General features: G+C 45.8%; 1 protein-coding gene across 1 annotated transcript in view; it reads left to right on the forward strand.

The window, feature by feature from the left end:
• Positions 1-15,076, forward strand: part of LOC144609086 (NT-3 growth factor receptor-like) — a 682,437-nt gene that overhangs the window by 283,353 nt on the left and 384,008 nt on the right. Inside the window, exon 10 of the mRNA XM_078427465.1 lies at positions 2,204-2,306. Coding sequence (XP_078283591.1) covers positions 2,204-2,306 — 103 coding nt within the window. The remainder of the gene's footprint in view (positions 1-2,203; positions 2,307-15,076) is intronic.

Here is a 15,076-nt window from a genome sequence, read left to right on the forward strand (position 1 = left end):
GAAAATCTTGCCCCTCAGTTTACTATTAAATATTTCTCCTCTCACCTTAAACCTCTGTCATCTGTTTCTTGATTCCCCGACTCTGGGCAAAAGACTTTGTGTACCTCCCCTATCTATTCCCCTCATGATCTTATACACGTTTATAAAATCACCTCTCATCCTCCTGCGCTCCAACATCCTGGTACAATGTGGAGCTACTTGGCCAGGGCATGCTTGATCCAGCCCAACAGAATCACCCAGCTTCCATTCCAGTTTCACAGCTGCTCTCACCTAATCTAACTAAACTGAGATGCAGCACAGAAACAGACCATTCTGCCCACTGAATCCGCGCCAACCAGCGATCCCCACACCTCACCTGCGCCGACCAGCGACCCCCCACACCTCACCCACACTGACCAGCGATCCCCCACACCTCACCCACACTGACCAGCGATCCCCCACACCTCACCCACACTGACCAGCGATCCCCCACACCTCACCTGCGCCGACCAGCGATCCCCCACACCTCACCTGCGCTGACCAGCGATCCCCCACACCTCACTCACACTGACCAGCGATCCCCCACACCTCACCTGCGCCGACCAGCGATCCCCCACACCTCACCTGCGCCGACCAGCAATACCCCACACACTAAACCATCCTACATTCACTAGGGACAATTTACAATTTACTGAAGCCGATTAGCCTACAAACCTGTACATCTTTGGAGAGTGGGAAACATAGAAACATAGAAAATAGGTGCAGGAGGAGGCCATTCGGTCCTTCGAGCCGATGAAGAAACCGAAGATCTGGGAGAAACCCCATGCAGTTCACAGGGAGAATGTACAAACTCCATAAAGATAGCACACATGGTCAGGATCGAACCTGGGTCTCTGGCGCTGTAAGGCAGCCTCTCTACCGCTGCAACACTGTGCCGCCCTAATCTATTGTTCTAACATAAGGTTGTAACTCAAAAGGTTGCCGTTCTGCCTATCAGCCCGATGTCAACTCCCTACAGAGTGACCCATTAGTTTCATCCACCCTCTTATTTCCTGTAACCGAGTCTCTTGGGCATGCCCATCAGCTCTGGCCAGTTCCCACTAACCTCAGGGTAATTAACCCACCAACACAACTCTCTGTGTGGAGCACATGGGGAAGTCATGCAGTACTGGGGCAAACATGCAAACTCCACACCAACATCTTGCAAAGTCAGGATCCAACCTTGTTTGCTGCAGATAGAATTACTGCACTGCTGGGGCACCCACTGCAATGGGTTCTCCATAAGGCAGGGCCCTTGCTAGTCAGGCCAGATCTCAGGAGTAAACCATGAACTCAGTGCTACCAAAAACTTCCCTCCTAGTTTTTAGATATTTCTGATATTAAGAGACATGTTTGAATAGCGTTTGAGTTTGAGTTTAGTTTATTGTCACGTGAACTGAGTTACAGTGAAAAGCTTTTGTTGCATGCTAACCAGTCGTGGAAAGACAATACATGATGACAATAGGGCCATCCACAGTGTACAGACACATGACAAAAGGAATAACATGAATAAGGTTTTGTGCAACATAACGCCCAGTAAAGTCCAATCAAAGATAGTCCGAGGATCTCTAATGAGGTAGACAGTAGCTCAGGACCTCCCTAGTTGTTGCTAGGATGGTTCAGTTGCCTGATAGCAGCTGGGATGAAACTGTCCCTGAATCTGGAGGTGTGTGTTTTCACACTTCTGTACCTTTCGCCTGATGGGAGAGGGGAGAAGAGGGAGTGGCTGGGGTGCGACTCGTCCTTGATTAGTGTTAGGATTAGGAACATTTAAAGGGAATCGAGATTTTTCTAAAGGAGCCTGGTCTCTCTTGGCAGCGTAACTTAAAGTGGGCATTGGCCGTACAGCTGGAGGATAGGAGGTTCAACATTGCCACCCCAGCAGCTCTCCGGTGGCAATGGCTGAATCCCAGAGGCAGTGGGCCATGCATCTCAGGGAGGTGTGGCCCACAGAGCTCAGTCCAGTCCGATGTATCAGCAAACTCACTACTGATTAATTGGAATGGCACTTTAATCAGATCTTGCTCCATGAATATTTGATGGTTGATACTTCAAAGGAGGTAAAGAGAAAGCAGATTGCTTCTCATCAAAGGCACATTTCAGATTGCCTAATGATGGTGTGGCCAGGGTGCTTTGAAGTCCAGAAGCACACGTCTTTGATGCTCCGCTTTGCTCCCCCCCACAGATCTCGATGGCCGTCGGACTGGCTGCCTTTGGTTGCATCCTTCTGCTCTTCTTCGTCATCTTGGTCAACAAATATGGGCGCCGATCCAAGTTTGGAATGAAGGGTGAGTGATGACAATGAGGAGGCTTCAGTATCCAGTTGTGGGTTGTTGCAACGTTGCTGTGCAGGGCAATGGGCTGGGGGGTTGCAACGTGATGAAGACATTGTTCATCACAACATAAAGACATTGTTGGGTGTTAGAGGATGATTTCCTTGCTTAGAATCTGCAGCCTTGTGCTGAAACATGATCAACTGAAGTAGTTCAGATCAACGAGTGGTTGATAAAACAATGGAGATTGCCATTGCTGAGTTACTTGATTCAATATGTCAATATATCAAGAGCAAAGGAGAACGGTCATCTCATCTTCAGAGAACATGATCATTGCTTCATGATTGGGTTGTAGAGTGCTGCCTTGCCTTTGTTCACAATAAGCGTGGCCATTGGTATCATCTCGTTCTGTCTGGCGGTATGTATGTGGAGCAGACCAGTTATGCTTTTTATCTGTTCTGCACATCTGTTGTCAAGGGTGGTGAGAAGAGGGCTGTCAGCAGCAAGTTCATAATTGCTGAGTGTCACTCTTCAACAGAACTTCTATTACCAACTGGACCAATGTTGAGGAGCAGGTTTGATCAGTAGCTTTGCACATTAACTTCCACAATGCAAGAACATGATTGTCTTAGCCACGTTTGCATTCAGGTTTGTACTGTGCTGGAGGTCAGGTTTAATGAATGTTCTTCCCTGTTTGAACTGTTTAAATCATTTTTTTAAATCGTTCCACGTGTAATGACATATGAGCACCAGTGTAGTTGAAAGGTCAGACATGGACATCATGCACCAATGAATGCTCACCATTGAATCCATCTGTAGTTACCAGTCTGTGGATCAGTCTGAAGAAGGGTCTCCACTCGCAAAGTCACCTATTCCTTTTATCCAGAGATGCTGCCTGACTCGTTGAGTTACTCGATCTTTTTGCATCTCTCGACAGATCCCAACTAATTAGAATGGAAGAATATTTGCATTGAATGTAATTCCTCATTTCTCCCAGTTTTGCCTTTCACTTTGTGAGCATTGCCTTTCAATCATTCCTTCACAGGAGTTATCTATCAGCAGCAATGCTGGTATTTATCATCCATCCCACTTGCCCCTAAACAGAGTATCCACTTGTGAGTCAAACACATTTGTGGGTCCAGGATTATGTTGTGTACATGGACTTCAGTAAAAGGTGTTCAACAAAGTTCCGCATGGTAGGCTGCTCTGGAAGGTTAGACCGCATGGGATCCAAGGAGAGATAGCTGAATGGATAGCAAATAGGCTTCATGGAAGGAAGCAGAGGGTGATGGTGGAAGGTTGCTTCTTGGACTGGAGGCCTGTGACAAGTGGTGTGCCTCAGGGTTCAGTGCTGGGCCCGTTACTGTTTGTCATCTACATCAATGATTCCGATGAGAACATACAGGGCAAGATTAGCAAGTTTGCTGATGACACGAAAGTGGGTGGTTTTGCAGATAGTGAAGATGGTTGTGAAAGATTGCAGCAAGATCATTAGCAAATTTGCAGATGATACTAAGTTGGGGGGTAGTGTGAATTGTGAGGAAGATGCAATAAGGCTGCAGGGTGACTTGGACAGGTTGTGTGAGTGGGCGGATACATGGCAGATGCAGTTTAATGTAGATAAGTGTGAGGTTATTCACTTTGGAAGTAAGAACAGAAAGGCAGATTATTATCTGAATGGTGTCAAGTTAGGAGGAGGGGGAGTTCAACGAGATCTGGGTGTCCTAGTGCATCAGTCAATGAAAGGAAGCATGCAGGTACAGCAGGCAGTGAAGAAAGCCAATGGAATGTTGGCCTTCGTAACAAGAGGAGTTGAGTATAGGAGCAAAGAGGTCCTTCTACAGTTGTACCGGGCCCTGGTGAGACCGCACCTGGAGTACTGTGTGCAGTTTTGGTCTCCAAATTTGAGGAAGGATATTCTTGCTATGGAGGGCGTGCAGCGTAGGTTCACTAGGTTAATTCCCGGAATGGCGGGACTGTCGTATGTTGAAAGGCTGGAGCGATTGGGCTTGTATACACTGGAATTTAGAAGGATGAGGGGGGATCTTATTGAAACATATAAGATAATTAGGGGATTGGACACATTAGAGGCAGATAACATGTTCCCAATGATGGGGGAGTCCAGAACAAGGGGCCACAGTTTAAGAATAAGGGGTAGGCCATTTAGAACGGAGATGAGGAAGAACTTTTTCAGTCAGAGGGTGGTGAAGGTGTGGAATTCTCTGCCTCAGAAGGCAGTGGAGGCCAGTTCGTTGGATGCTTTCAAGAGAGAGCTGGATAGAGCTCTTAAGGATAGCGGAGTGAGGGGGTATGGGGAGAAGGCAGGAACGGGGTACTGATTGAGAGTGATCAGCCATGATCGCATTGAATGGCGGTGCTGGCTCGAAGGGCTGAATGGCCTACTCCTGCACCTATTGTCTATTGTCTATTGTCTATTGATCGATTGGCCAGGTTGGTTGGCTGAGGAATGGTTGATGGAATTTAAAACAGAGAATAGTGAGGTGTTGCATTTTGGGATGTCTAAAAAGGGCAGGATCGACACAGTGAATGGTAGTCCTCTGGGGAGTATTGTAGAGCAGAGGGTTTAGGAGTGCAGGTGCATGCTTCCTTGAAGATCGAGTCGCAGGTAGATAAGGTGGTCAAAAAGGCTTTTGGCACATTGGCCTTCGTCAGTCAGAGTATTGGGTATAGAAGTTGGGAGGTCATGTTGCAGTTGTATAAGACGTTGGTGAGACCACGTTCTGAGTATGGTGTTCAGGTCTGGGCACCATGTTATAGGAAAGATATTGTCAAGCTTGAAAGGGTTCGGAAAAGATTTACGAGGATGTTGCCAGGACTAGAGGGTGTGAGCTATGGGGAGAGGTTGAGTAGACTGGGTCTCTATTCAATGGAGTGCAGGAGGATGAGGGGAGATCTTGCAGAGGTATACAAAATCATGAGAGGAATAGATAGGGTAGATCCACAGAATCTCTTGCCCAGAGTAGGGGAATCAAGGACCAGAAGACACAGTTTCAAGGTGAAGGGGAAAAGATTTAATAGGAATCTGAAGGATAAGTTTTTCATACAGAGGATGGTGGGTGTATGGAACAAGCTGCCAGAGGAGGTAGTTGAGGCTGGGACTATCTCAATGTTTAAGAAACAGTTAGACAGGTACATGGATAGAACAAGTTTGGAGGGATATGGACCAAACGCAGGCAGGTGAGACTAGTGTAACTGGGACATGTTGGCCGGTGTGGGCAAGTTGGGCCGAAGGGCCTGTTTCCACACTGCATCACTCTGTGACTTTATGACTCTGAGATAGCATATTTCCTTTCCTGAAATCATTATAAGTCATATGTGTTTATGACTGAGTACAATCCAGTATTTTCATTGTTATTGATACTAAGACCAGCTTTTCTGAAAATTTATAATACATTTTTTTACTTGAAATGACTGAGAGCTTTGAGTTTCTTTTGGCATTAATATTACCAACAAATTGTCGTGGATAAACACATTGATGCGAATGCCATAGTGGCACACCAACGCCTCAACTTGCTCCAGAGACTAAGCAAATGTGGTGTGTCTTCAATGACTCTGACAAACACGCACACATGCACCATAGGAGACATGCTGTTGGGTTGTATCACAGTTTGGTTTGGGGACATCCCTGCTTAAGACCACACGAAATATCTGAGAATTGTGGATGTAGGCCAGTCCATGACAAAGACCAGACATCCCCCCCAGTGACTCCTTCTACACTTCATGCTAACTCGGGAAAGCAGCCAACAAAATCAAAGACTTGGCTCACCCTGTTCAATCCCTTTTCTTCCCGCTCCCATTGGGCAGAAGATATGGAAGCTTAAAAATGTGCACCACCACACTCAGAAACAACTTCTTCCCCTCTGTTATTAGGCTTCTGAACAGTCCTTCCATAAGCTCGGGTACCGATTCACCTCTACCCCATTATGGACATTGGACTTTGCCTCTGGAACAGTTCACTACAATGCTGAGAACTATATTCTACACTCTCCATCTTTCTCTTCACTCTACCTTTTGTACTGGGTCTTGATCGTATTGATGTATAGTATTATCTGGTTTGCTTTGGCTAGCATGCCAAACATAGCTTTTCACTGTACCTCGACAGGAGTGATAATAATAAACCTAAACCTAAATCTTGACCAAAGTACTTATGATTCCCTCCCACCGAAAACTTCCCTCCCACCGACAACTCCCCCCCCCCCCCCCCCCCCCCCACCCCCACCCCCACCCCCACCCCCACCCCCACCCCCACCCCCACCCCCACCCCCACCCCCACCCCCACACTCTCCTTAATGCTGTGCAAGCAGTTATATTCCTTCTGAGTAAAACTCTCTCATCTCCTCACACACAGTAGTGCCTGAAGCACCAAGATGGAAGATCAATTGGTAATTGTGATCACCTCGTTATCTACAATCACATTTGATACGTTGGAAGAAAGCAAACTACAGAGCTACATGGCCAGAGCACCTCTTAATTAGGTCTAGTTATGCTTTCTAAATGAAAGTTGTAATAACAAGCTTTCATTTCAGTCAGAATCAGAAAGTTTCTTTAAAAAAAGCCATCACATAGCACTACAATTTACGGTCCATTCTCCTGTAGATCATTAAATTTGCTTTGGACAAGATTGGAATTGATGACGAGTCTTCTCTTGGAGTTGTGTCATTCAAACGTTTTGATGAAAGGGTATTGTTCATTGTATCTGAAAGGGTGAAAATATATGATTTTTTAAAAACAATTTGTAATGGCTAAAGGCATGTGCATGTGGCTATGTGCAATATGGCTCTACATTGTTAAAAACAAACCTTGAAGTGATCTGCAAGGGCTGTTTTTAATACAATGCACTACCAAGGGGTTCTGGTCCCCGATATCTTTCTGGACAATTTATGCCATTCCATTCTACAACCTCCTCAACCATGTCAAGCTCTCCGTTTCTCTTGCTCCACTCCTGTCTATATCTCCTTTGCTCCATTGATGACCATGTTCTCTGAAGCCTGGAGCCCATGCTCCATGATCACTGATCTTTGCTCCTCCATCTTCATCTTAAATAAAGTATCTCAAAACTTTATAACTTCTTGATTAGAACGGGTGTCAAGGGTTATGGGGAGAAGGCAGGAAAATGGGATTAGGAGGCAGAGATCAGCCATGATTGAATGGTGGAGTAGACTCGATGGGCCGAATGGCCTAATTCTACTCCTATAACCTGTGAAAAGCTATCTCTTGACAGCTCATCTTATTCTCCTCAGTGACATTGCTTGTATTTTATTTTTGGACCCGGGGGGGTGTATTTATAATGTTGTGCACGGGTCCAGTGGTAGAGCAAGGGGTAGAAGCTCTGTTCTTGAAATAACAATTGAGATGGCCCAATCTCTCCCGTGTTGTATCATGGTAGAACTGCTGCTTCACAGCGCCAGAGAGCCAAGTATGATCCTGACCTCCAGTGCTGTCTTTACTTTGACTTTAGACCAGAGATGCAGCATGGAAACAGGACCTTCGGCCCACCGAGTCCATGCCGACCAGCGATCACCCCGTACACTAGCATTATCCTACACACAAGGAACAATTTACAATTTATTGAAGCCTATTAACCTACAAAAACCTGTATGTCTTTGGAGTGTGCGAGGAAACCCGGAGAAAACCTGCACAGTCACAGGGAGAACGTACAAACACAGTACAGACGGCATCTGTAGTTACCAGGTCTCTCGAGCTGTAAGGCAGCAATTCCGATGCTGTTCCACTGTGCCGCCCTTCTTTGTGGAGTTTGCATGTTCTCCCTGTGACCATGTGGGTTTTCTCCGGGTGCTCTGATTTCATAAAGTCATAGAGTCCTACAGCACAGAAAGAGGCCCTTCGGCCCATCGTGTCCGCGCCGCCCGTTACCAAACACAGTCTAATTTTAATCCCATTTTCCCGCATTTGGACCGTAGCCCTGAATGTTGTAGCATTTCAAGTGCCCATCCAAATGCCTCTTAAACGTTGTGAGTGTTCCCGCCTCCACCACCACCCCAGGCAGTGAGTTCCAGACTCCAACCACCCTCTGGGTGAAAAAGTTCTTTCTCACATCCCCCCGAAACCTCCCTCCCCTTACCCTGTATCTATGTCCCCTCGTTGTTGAACCTTCCACCAGTGGAAGAAGTTCCCCGCCATCTACCTTATCTATGCCCCTCATGATCTTGTACACCTCGATCATGTCCCCTCTCAGCCTTCTCTGCTCCAGGGAAAACAACCCCAGTCTGCTCAGTCTCTCCTCATAACCTGCCACATTCCTCCCACATTCCAAAAATGTACCGATTTGTAGATTAATTGACCTCTGTAAATTCCCCCTCATGTGTAGGGAGTGGATGAGTAAGTGAGATAATATAGAACGTGTGTGAACAGGTGGCCAACGGGCAGTGTGAACTCAGTGGGCCAACAGACCGGTTTCCCTGTGGATATAACACTATATTCTGCACTCTTGTTTTCCTCTTTTGCACGACCTGATGTCCTCACATTTGGTCTGCTTTACCAAACCAAAATGTGTCACTGTTTGTCAAGATAACAATAAACCAATAACCAATTCATCTATGTGTAGGAAGGAACTGCAGATGTTGGTTTGAACAGAAGATGGATAAAATGCTGGAGTAAGTCAGCGGGTCAGGCAGCATCATTATGAGGACAGAGATTCATTAATGAAACCTACTTCAGTGTTAAGGATGAGCTGATGTCTGCAATAATCTCGGCCTCCTTGCATCTGGAGTCTCTGACCCGAGGTGACACACAGCGATTATGCTCGATTTAAATTGTTATGCTGCTCCTGATGTTGCTTTTGACATTTAAACAGTGCTCACACTTGACTGTGTAAAATATAAGGGTGGCTCAAGTGGTTGATGCAAGGGGCCATACTAATTGACAACGTTTGGAGACTGGCATTTAGATTTAATTGCCACCATTGAGTCTAAGTGCATTTTGCGCTCCCTGTAACATGGAAACCTGTGGGTCCTTTGCCTCCTCCGTGATCTATTGGCATCAATGTGACAGCATGAAGAATTGTCGGCCTGTCACAGTGCCACAGTTCAGTCCGCCCTCCGCATAACACTGCCAAAGATAACTCTGCTCCTGTTTAATGACTGAAAAAGCGATAGAAATGAAGGATTCTATTTATATGCGATCCTAAACCTGTAATTGTATGTGGCGGACAGAGGTCTGAGAGGAAAAACTCAGCGCAGCGTTAACGAGAACTGAGTTTCCACCCCACAAAGCAATTAATGTGATGGGTGAGTAGGAACTGCAGATGCTGGCTTAAACTGAAGATAGACTCGAAAAGCTGGAGTAACTCACCAGGTCAGGCAGCATCTCTGGAGAGAAGGAATAGGCGACCCTTCTTCAAACTGAGAGTCAGGGGGAAGTGAAATGAGAGATATAGATGGTGATATAGAGAGATATAGAACAAATGGATGAAAGATGTGCAAAAAGTAATGATGATCAAGGAGAGGTTTAACCGGCAATTGTCCATGCTGGCTGTGGGCTTGAGGTAATGCATTATACAGATAGTGAAACTCAGCAGGTCAGGCAGCATCTCTAGAGAAAAGGAATGGGTGATGTTTTGGATCTAGACCTTTCTTCAGGTGGATCAGTGCATCCATGCATGTGATGGATTTGGTTGGGGACAGAGATGAGAGGGAGGGATGGATGAAAATGGTCAAACGGGAACGTGGAGTTGTTTCTTGCGAATAGACACCGTCAGGATTAAACAATGGAAGGAAACACGGAGGGAATGGTGTTCAGTTTTGTGGAACTAGTCTTGAGGTTATTAAGGTTAACGTTTGGACATTCTTGTGGTCAGGCAAAGTCCAGCTTTTAGTTAAGCTGTAATAGGGGATTAAATGAGGTGTGCAAAATGTCGGATGGGCTCCAGGGACCATTTCTTCCCAGCAGTTATCAGGCAACTGAACCATCCTACCAACAACTAGAGACCAGTCCTGAACTACTATCTACCTCATTGGTGACCCTCGGACTATTTTTGATCAGACTTCACTGGCTTTAAGTGTAGGAAAGAACTGCAGGTGCTGGTTTAAATCGAAGGTAGACACAAAATGCTGGAGTAACTCAGTGGGACAGGCAGCATCTCTGGAGAGAAGGAGTGAATGGGTGATGTTTCAGGTCAAGACCCTTCTTCAGATTGATTTTATCTTGCACTAAACAATATTCCCGTATCATGTATCTGTACACTGTGAATGACTCGATTGTAATCATGTATTGTCTTTCTGCTGACTGGTTAGCACGCAACAAAAGCTTTTCACTGTACCTCGGTACACGTGACAATAGGTTAAACTAAACCTACCCTGGTGGAATGTAGACACAAAATGCTGGAGTAACTCGATCTGAAGAAGGGTCTCGACCCGAAACGTCACCCATTCCTTCTCTCCTGAGATGCTACCTGACCCGCTGAGTTACTCCAGCATTTTGTGCCCACCTTCAAATTAAATCAGCATCTGCAGTTCCTATTTTACTTCAGAGCAATCAGAATGCTGCCCGTCTCTGGAATGGGCTGTTGCAAAGTTAGACACAAAGTTCTGCAGTAACTCAATGAGGCAGGCAGTACCTCTAGAGAAAAAGTATGGGTAACATTTCAGACTGAAGAAGGGTCCCCATCTGAAACATACCACCTTTTCCTCCAGAGATGCTGCCTGACCCATTGAGTTACTCCAGCACTTTCTGTCTATCTTTGGTATTAAACCAAAAAAACTGCAGTTCTATGTTTCTACTGTTACTTTTGCAAATTCAGTCTCTTGATGTATGCTCATGTTGATAGTGGGCAGTCTCTTGACGTATGCCCCTGTTGGTAGTGGGCAGTGGTGCTTTATAGTTGCTTGTGCTCACTGCAGACAGAGTTAAACAGCATAGACACAGGCCTTTGGCCCAACTCATTCATACTGACCAAGATGCCCCATTAGGTTGTCCCATTTGCCTAAGTTTGACCCACATCCCACTAAACCTTCCCTATCCATGACCTGTTAAATGTTGTTAAAGTACCTGGCCCAACTACCTCCTCTGGCAGCTCATTCCATATACCCGCCTCTGTGTGTAAATGTTGCCCCTCAGGTTCCAATTATATCTTTTCCCCCTCTACTTAAAGATATGTCCTCAGGTTCTTAATTCCTACCCTCACCTCATCTATTTTCTCAAGATTTTATGCACTTCTATAAGATCATCCCTCAGCCGCCTACGCGCCAAGAAATAAAGCCCTAGCATGCCCAATCTCTCCCCTGGAGCTCAGGCCCTCGAGTCTTGGCCACAGCCTTGTAAATGTTCCCTGCGCTCTTTCCAGATTGGCAAAGGTTGCCAATGAATAGGGTCTTGTTGAATGAAGATCTGTGCAGTGTGAGGATGAACACAATATTATTCGCATTATCACTTTATCTCAGTCACACTTTCTGTAACTCTCAGCACACAGTTTTGAACTATTTAATCCCTTGAGGAATAATAGTTTGTCAGAACAATCTGAAAGGATATTAGAATGGAAATTGAGCATTGGTATATTATGAGGGTATCTTAACATCCAGCAGTAAGAATATTGATTTCTCCAACTTCAAGTAAACCCTTGCATCCCCTCTCTCTCTGTCCTTCCCCCACCCTAGTTGTACTAGATTTACTGTCGTCCTGTTGAGTTTCACTGTCTGTGTAATTCATTATCACCACAGCCAACAATGGACCATTGTGGACTCCACCTTTCCTTGGTCATCGTTACTTTTTGCACATCTTTCATTCATGTGATCTCTATCTCTCTATATCACCGTCTATATCTCTAATTTCCCTTTCACTAAGTCTGAAGAATGGTCTTGACCCGAAACGTCACCCATTCCTTCTCTCCAGAGATGCTGCCTGACCCGCTGAGTTACTCCAACTTTTTGTGTCTATCTTTGGTTTAAACCAGCATCTGCAGTTCCTATTGTGAGGGTTAAGGTTCCCTTCAAGCAAGTGTTCTTCTATAATAATCCCAGCGGTGATAGGAAGTAGCCTTGGCGTGGATTGGTGTACTGGTAAATCGTGACTATTTATTTCAGTAGAAACTGGTGTGGAGGTAGAAACCTGAGATATCATGGATCTGGTGAGAAATGAAAGTTCCTTTCACCATTGGCAGGATGACGGGCATATGGGCACAAATAACTGAGAGCTCCAGGTTGGCACAGTGCTGCAGCAGTAGAGCTACTGCCTTGCAGTGCCAGAAACCCAGGTTCAATCCTGATTATGGGTGCTTGTCTGCACAGAGTTTGTACTTTCCCCCCGTGATTTGTGTGGGTTTTCTCTGAGATTTTCAGTTTCCTCCCACACTCCAAAGACATGAAGTTTGCAGATTAATTGGCTTGGTATAAATGTAAATTGTCCCGAGTGTGTGTAGGGTCGTGTTAATGTGTGAGGATTACTGGTCGGTATGGGCCTGTTTCTGCGCTGTATCTAAACAAAACTAAACTAAACTAAATAACTCCAAGAAATCAGATGAGAAAGATCAGTCGTCCTTCATCCTTCACTGCTTATTCACCTTGCAGAGATGGTCTTAGGTTGATGCCACTTGTTTCCTGAGGTGCACCATCTTAGATACATTCAATAGTTGGGCACATTCAAGTACCTCATCCAAGGGGCTGCTCTTTCTGCATGACACTGCGTGGGGATATCCAAACGTATCTAACTGCATTGTGGACCATTACACCCACGTTTCCAACGGGGAAACGACCATTGCAATGTCATTCATGGGAAGATGTGATGTAGGAGCAGGGGAATGTCATCTAGTCCCTTTGCCACTTCAGAAGATCATGGAGTCATAGAGTCATAGAGAATTACAGCGTGGAAACAGGCCCTTCGGCCCAACGTGCCGACACTGGCCAACATGTCCCACCTGCCTGCATTTGGTCCATATCCCTCCAACCCTGTCCTATCCATGCACCTGTCTAACTGCTTCTTAAACATTGGAATAGTCCCTGCCTCAACTACCTCTTTTGGCAGTTGGTTCCATACACCCTCCACCCTTTGTGTGAAAAATAGTTCCCCTCAAGCTCCTTTTAAATCTTTCCCCGCTCACCTTAAACCCATGTCTTTTGGTTCTCGATTCCCCTACTTTGGGCAAAAGACTGTGCATCTACCCGATCTATTCCTCACATGATTTTGTACACCTCTATAAGATCACCCCTCATCCTCCTGCACTCCAAGGAATAGAGTCTCAGCCCACTCAACCTCTCCCTTTAGCTCAGACCCTCTAATCCTGGCAACATCTCTGTACCCTTTCCAGCTTGATAACATCAATAGATTAAAATTGTTGCACCCAACAACCATCAGGAAGCTTGCAGAGTGCTCATAGATACTTGTAGGGAGGAACTGCAGATGTTCGGTTGAACCGGATAGAAAAAATGCTGGAGTAACTCAGCGGGACAGGCAGCATCTCTGGAGAGAAGGAATGGGTGACGTTTTGGGTCGAGACCCTTCTTCAAACTGAGTCTAACAGGAATCAGTCTGAGGGACAGATGGAGTCTGAAGAAGGGTCTTGACCCGAAACGTCACCTGTTCCTTCTCTCCAGAGATGCTGCCTGTCCCGCTGAGTTACTCCAGCTTTTTGAGCATAGATATTTCACTGGCGGTGTTTTTCAGTATTAAAGTATGCGCACAAGTGATGTTGTATTCGAACCACTTCCTACTGCATTCAGAACAAACCCGCTGATGCTGGATGTCAGGCCTGCTCAGCTTGTCCTGTCTGCAGCCTTCATCAAATGCACTTTGAGTGTGAATAAGTCTGTCACTATATGTCCACATAATACATAAATAATGTGCTACATGTAGCAGAAAACATGTCCCTCAAAGCCCGTTTGCATTTGGCCGTCAGAGATCTAAAGGGACGCTGTTTTAAAGCATTGTTCTGTTTGACAATCTTTGATAGTTTAACAAGATGTTCAACAATGTAAGACATGATTATTGCAATAAACCAGCAGCACAGCTTCACAACAGTCAGCAGGAAGCCAGGAAATGAATAGTGAAATTTGCCAGTTCATTTCAACACAAATCTGACTATAAAACATGAACGCTGCCGTGTGGAAGGCATTCTAATCACTGGACACAAGACTGGTTTGTGGGCATTGTAAGTAGTCCTCCGTTGTCAGATCAGGAGCTGTATGTGGCTGCTGGGGACACCATGTGTATTAAATTATTTTTCGTACAGTGGCACTGTGGCGCAGCGGTAGAGTTGCTGCCTTACAGCGCCAGAGACCTGGGTTCCATCCTGACTTCGGGTGCTGTCTGTACGGAGTTTGTACGTTCTCCTCATGACCTGCTTGGGTTTTCTCCGAGATCTTCGGTTTCCTCCTACACTCCAAAGAAGTACAGGTTTGTAGGTTAATTGGCTTAGCTAAAATTGTAAATTGTCCCTAGTGTGTGTAGGATAGTGTTAGTGTGTGGGGATCGCTGGTAGGCGAGGTGGGCCAAAGAGCCTATATCTCTAAACTGAATTAAACAAATTTCTATGCTGCTTGAAGTATCCAAAACTAACGGATAGATGCTGGACTGCTCATTGTTCCCCCAGACTGAGGCAGGCCACCTCTGTCTGTACTGTTTTATAAAATGATTCCACTGTTAAAACGGGGCGGCACAGTGGTGGAGCAGGTAGAGCTGCTGCCTCACAGCACCAGAGACCAGGATTCTATCCTGACCTCGGCTGTTGACTGTGGAGTTTGTACATTCTCCCTGTGAACTATTAACTCTGGTTTCCACCCACATTCCAAAGGCGTGTGGGTCTGTAGGTTAATTAG

The sequence above is a fragment of the Rhinoraja longicauda genome, chromosome 33 (assembly GCF_053455715.1).
Source record: "Rhinoraja longicauda isolate Sanriku21f chromosome 33, sRhiLon1.1, whole genome shotgun sequence".
Taxonomy (NCBI): domain Eukaryota; kingdom Metazoa; phylum Chordata; class Chondrichthyes; order Rajiformes; family Arhynchobatidae; genus Rhinoraja; species Rhinoraja longicauda.